Source organism: Meleagris gallopavo, chromosome 5 (assembly GCF_000146605.3).
Source record: "Meleagris gallopavo isolate NT-WF06-2002-E0010 breed Aviagen turkey brand Nicholas breeding stock chromosome 5, Turkey_5.1, whole genome shotgun sequence".
Taxonomy (NCBI): domain Eukaryota; kingdom Metazoa; phylum Chordata; class Aves; order Galliformes; family Phasianidae; genus Meleagris; species Meleagris gallopavo.
In genome coordinates, this window is record NC_015015.2 from 11,566 (window position 1) to 16,710 (window position 5,145).

General features: G+C 39.2%; 1 protein-coding gene across 1 annotated transcript in view; it reads right to left on the reverse strand.

Annotated features, from left to right (window-relative positions):
• Positions 1–393: 393 nt before the first annotated feature.
• Positions 394–5,145, reverse strand: part of SPON1 (spondin 1) — a 195,920-nt gene continuing 191,168 nt past the window's right edge. Inside the window, exons 15-16 of the mRNA XM_031553354.1 lie at positions 4,137–4,400; positions 394–3,533 (exon numbers count right to left, since the gene is read on the reverse strand). Of these exons, the coding sequence (XP_031409214.1) occupies positions 3,370–3,533; positions 4,137–4,400 (428 nt within the window). The 3' untranslated portion in view covers positions 394–3,369. The remainder of the gene's footprint in view (positions 3,534–4,136; positions 4,401–5,145) is intronic.

The window sequence follows — 5,145 nt, forward strand, 5'->3', positions numbered from 1 at the left end:
CACAGCAAACAAAAACGATGAAGGAAATCTAAAAATGCAATCAAACAAAATTGTTTTAAATGGTATGCTGCACACAGAGTCCTACTGTACATTTGTTATGCCCCTAACTTTTCTTTGTATTACATGTGAAGCTTCTACAGTTCGTACGTTAGAAAAAAATAACATACGCACAATGCTAAAATCTCATAGTTGAGGTCTACAAAAGTGGAACCATGTCTGTGCTTTCAGTTCAGCAGTATTATTCATGAGGTGAAAGTTCTCTTTTTTATTGACTGATAAACAGTGGCTATTACACTACTAGAAAGTTTACAGAAACAATGCAATACTTCTACGTATTGTTTATTAGAGCTGTTGTTTTTTTCTGAATAGAAAATCAACCTCATTTTTTGTTCATTTGTTTTTGTTTATTCTTTTTTTTTTACAAAATGTAACAAGCTTAAATATTTTTTCGTATCAAGTTAGAAGAAAGACAGGTGACTCGTAAAGTGTTCCAACAGAAAAACAGTGTGAAAAGATGAACCTAAGCAGGAATAATCGCACATTTCTGCCCAAATGCAACCTATGTTGTCGTTGCATGGATTAACGAGGTGGGAAAAAAAATTCCAACATTTGTAACTTTAATGAGCCTAAGAGAAATGACTGGGAATCACACTGAAGAGCCTCCTCACTATAAGACAGTTATGTCTGTGAAGTATCAAATTGGTAAGAACTGCAGTGAAAGGAAAGCCAGAAAGATTTATTTTGTGTGGGCATTTTTGTAAGCACGCTCAGAAAAAGTAGCACATTTCCTACATGCCTAAAGGTACATCTGGACTGCACAGCCTTTGGCAAAGGGAATCATTAAAAGATAAAACAGCTTGATGAACCGGAAGAACTATGAAAATAAAGACACCGTTAATTTTAACTGATTATTTGCAGAAGCTGGCATGGTTCTGCAGGATTAGCATGAACAGCTGGTAAAGATCCATGAGAAAAAACGCACTCTGTAAAATCATTTTTCTTTTTTTTCCATTCAAGAGATGCTCTTCTTCTGTTCCCCCACCCTTGGCTCTCACAGGTCCAAGCACACAACCACCACTGTCACAGATCATACAGCCGAAGCTTCTCTTTGTTACCGACCCACCTCGGCTGGCTGGCCTCTCCCAGACCCAGCAGGAGCAGCTCACAGAAGTACTGAATGGCTCTGGTCTGTAACCTTGCCTGGCTAGGCACCTGGCATTATTTGCTGTAGCCCTTCTCTGCAACCATCTGTTTCTCTACCTGAAACGTGCTCGACTGGTCACTGTTTCACAGTCTTTATCACTGCATGGAATTTTGTTTTATTTTGTGGTTGTTAAATGGATAACTGCAAGGTAAGATCATAAATACATTACTTAGGGACACTCTTCATGCTACAGTGTAATGATAGTGCTATAGGGATAGAATTTTTCAATAGGCACAAGGAGGCAAACAAGCATAACAACTATTATTAAATAAGCCAAGCTGTGCAAAATGTAAAGTGTTTGGTTTTAGCATGAAACCGTTTGTTTTTTTTTGTTTTTCTCCTGGTTTGGCTCACTAAGAGCTTGCACCCATTTCATTTAGCAGCATCGGAAGAGGCTAAGCACTGCCGTTTCCATTATTTCCTCAGCTCTCCCTTAATTCCAGCTCTAAGAAAAGCAATAAAATACCTCCAGGGGTGGCATGCAACAGCTGTGGAAGTCCTGAGCAGTCCTTGCAGCGTCCAGTGTTGAACTGTTGACTAGAAGCCCTATGGTGTAATGCAGCCTGCCCATCCAGACACAGGGAGCTAACGCGATCCCCAGAGCAGTGGCGTTTAAGTGAAACAGCCTCAGTGGCCTGTGGTTCACATCAAATGCGGACACTTAAAACCCTGGGCGTCGGGCTCTCAGGATTGTGACAGAGCATTAAAAAAGAAAGTTGTTTAAGGCTGGTTTAAAAAGAGTATAACATAAATGCTTCTCCATTCATTTCTCTCAGTTTTTTTTTTTTTAATGTTACGTTAGTATCAACAGTCTTTTTTTTCAGTGCATTGCTTTTATTTACCTAGAGACATAGGTGTATGCTGCCTTTCCTGGAGAAGAAGATAAACTGTAACCTTCATCCCTTATTTTTAACGTTAAATTGTTAAACTTACAGGACAGTATCATATCCCAATACAAGCGCATCTCGAAGTCCCACACCTCATTAAGTGCAGGGATAACAGCTAAACTCTTCAGTAGAAGGTGTAAAATAGAAAAAGTGATCAGAGTGGTTGGGAGCTAATTTCAGACAGTTTCTTGCTTAAGTGGCCAGGGAAGATGTTTATCCTGGCTAGTGCGGATCAAAGTGGATAATTCTCACAAATGCACTAACTTTTAGATCCTACTAAACTCCAAGTGAAAAGACAGAAATGACGCTGCTGTAAATATGTTCTTGTATCAATTTGTAATTTTTAATTTTGTGTGTGTGTCATGGTTTCATTTCAGCAGTTCCCTTCCTTTTGTTTGCTATGAGGGATGCAGGAGAACCTAGCTCACCTATTCTCATAAAGCTCTTTCTCTCTTCGCCTGTGATCAGTATCCTTCCGAAACTCCATCTAGTCCTGTAGTGTCTCTCGGGGAGGTCTTCCAATGACACAGCTGTTGTGACTCACAGTGTTTGGACCAATTTCTCTTAGTTTTGTACCCATTGTGAGAGACAGTGGATAGGTATTATGATAGCCACGTGTTCTCTGTGTGCTGTGACCGTGTTATGGGCTGACATCACTATTGAGCTGCACAGATTATTTAAGTAAGTTGTTATTTAAGAATCAAAGAGGATTTTGCATGGAACACAGCATCCATGTGAACAAAAGTATATAGGGTAATTATTTCAGCTATCACTTAACCCAATATTGTAGAAAGATAAACATGCACCTTTAATATTATTGAACCAGCATGACTGAAATTTTTCCTTGGCATAGTTGTATAATCACATAGGCACTGCTTTGGATTTTTAAAATCAAATCAAGAGAGAAGTCCTCCCACATATGAAACATGTCACATCAACTTAGTTACGTTAATATGCATGCATCCCGTGTCTTTACAAGTAGTATTTCTATATGGCTATTCCATGTCCACAGGTGTCTGTATTTCAGTTAAATAACTCAAAATGACCTACTATTTTTATGCATTAAGGGCTAGCTGGAGCATCAAAGATTTACTCTCAGCATTAATCTGTGAGGAAATATTTATAAAATATATTTCTTGCACCAGCAAGACTAAAAAGCAAACCACACTGCAAAAATGAAAACTAATATACACTTTATATTTTTTTTGTTTTAAAAACCAAACCAAGGTTGACTTTCCTTTTAGCTCAGAGTGCATCACATGGAAGCCTTCTGTTTTCCTAACAAGGATGAACATTACATGCTCTTAGCTCCTTTTTGTCTTTGCAGCTAGTAAATTGAGTACTTTTGGACCTCTTCTTTACCATCATGTAACGCTCCTGAATTCCACCTCCACAGAGTGTAGAACATTCTGTCCAAGCAGTCCATGGTTTCAGCCTACAAACTGCGGAAAAAAGAAATTGTCATTTGACTAAGTCTAAAGTGTACTACTACGCATGTCTGTACACTTGCACCTTCAGAACTTAAGCTAGCATATTTCTAGTTTATGCGGCACGTAATTAAGAAACACAAATATACATGAGGTGCATTTGACAAACACTGGAAAATGTATTAAAAAAGAAATTTCCCGTCTCCATGATAAAACAGAAAAATCGTTAAATTAGCAGCGATTCATATGCTGGTAACGTAAGCTATACAAGATACTGTATTTTATTGATTAGAAGCATCTGTGCTTGAGTACTGCCCCTTATTCCAAAAGGAGATCTCTCCCAGTAGTCTGAATCAAATTACTGAGGCAACTATGTTCAGAACACATTGCTTACTGTAATCACGCATGGACAGATGCAAGCCTTTCTCCATTGTACCCTAATCCTGCATCGTACATTTTGATCACAATCAACCACTGAAACAGCTGCACTATATTTTGTTGCTAAAACCTTCCCTCCACTGTAACACTGGAAAAAGTTACAAGAGCATTAAGAGGAGCTGCTCATAAAATCTTCCCAGTTATACACAAAGTCAGACTAACCAAGGGTTTCACACTCACCTGGATATTGCTCATTATCAATATTCTTTTTTGCTTGTTCGCTTCTTCTTTTCTCCCGGGCCTCTTTCCAGCGCCTTTTTTCCATGCCTGGCCCTCTCAGGCATTTCCTTACTCGACATTTTGTACGTTGGACAGTTTCTGGGCATGCTGTTCCTCCAAACTGTGGTTCTATTTTTATCATTCTTGTTCTGATCATGTGGCCCTTTCCACATGAGGTATTGCATTCAGACCATTGGGACCACTCTGTTAGCTCACAGTCAATGGCTGCAAAGAATGAGAACTATTACACAGAATCTGTGTTATCTGGCAACCTAAGCATAAGGTCAAAAAGAAGCATACAAATGTGCCCGGTGAGTATCTGCATCCTAAATACGCAAGCGAGAATTAAACCTCCATTCGTCCAGCAGATTTTGTGAGGCTGCACATTAAAATGGTCTGAATTCATTTCTAGCAAAAATAGTACTCAACACTTCCCTCCAATTTCTTTTTCTAGAGTGGGGCTGGCAGATTGCTTTCCTAACAACAAATGTAAATAATTTCCCTGTAGCCTCTTCAATTTTTCATTCCATACATTTATATTAAAAGATGTTAAGAATCTAGTTACATTTACGAACTGTCTGATACCTGAAACCTAAGCCTTGCTTTAACTGGCAGATGTACAGCTTTAAACAGTCCGTTTTGAGGCTCTGCATAAAACAGAAGAAAAACAAAACAAGAAAAACCTAAAAGGAGCTTTTTTATTTTTATTTTCTTTATTTATTTTTTTTAAAGCAGAAAGGAAAGAAAGTAACTTTTATTTTTTTTTTCTTTGCTGCGTAGGGGGACCTGGGCATCCTTGTGGACGACAGGTGAGCCAGCAGTGTGCCCCTGTGGCCAAAAAGGCCAATGGCATTCTGGGGTGCATTAAAAAGAGCGTGTCCAGCAGGTCGAGGGAGGTGATCCTCCCCCTCTACTCTGCCCTGGTGAGGCCTCATCTGGAGTACTGTGTCCAGTTCTGGGCTCCCCAGTA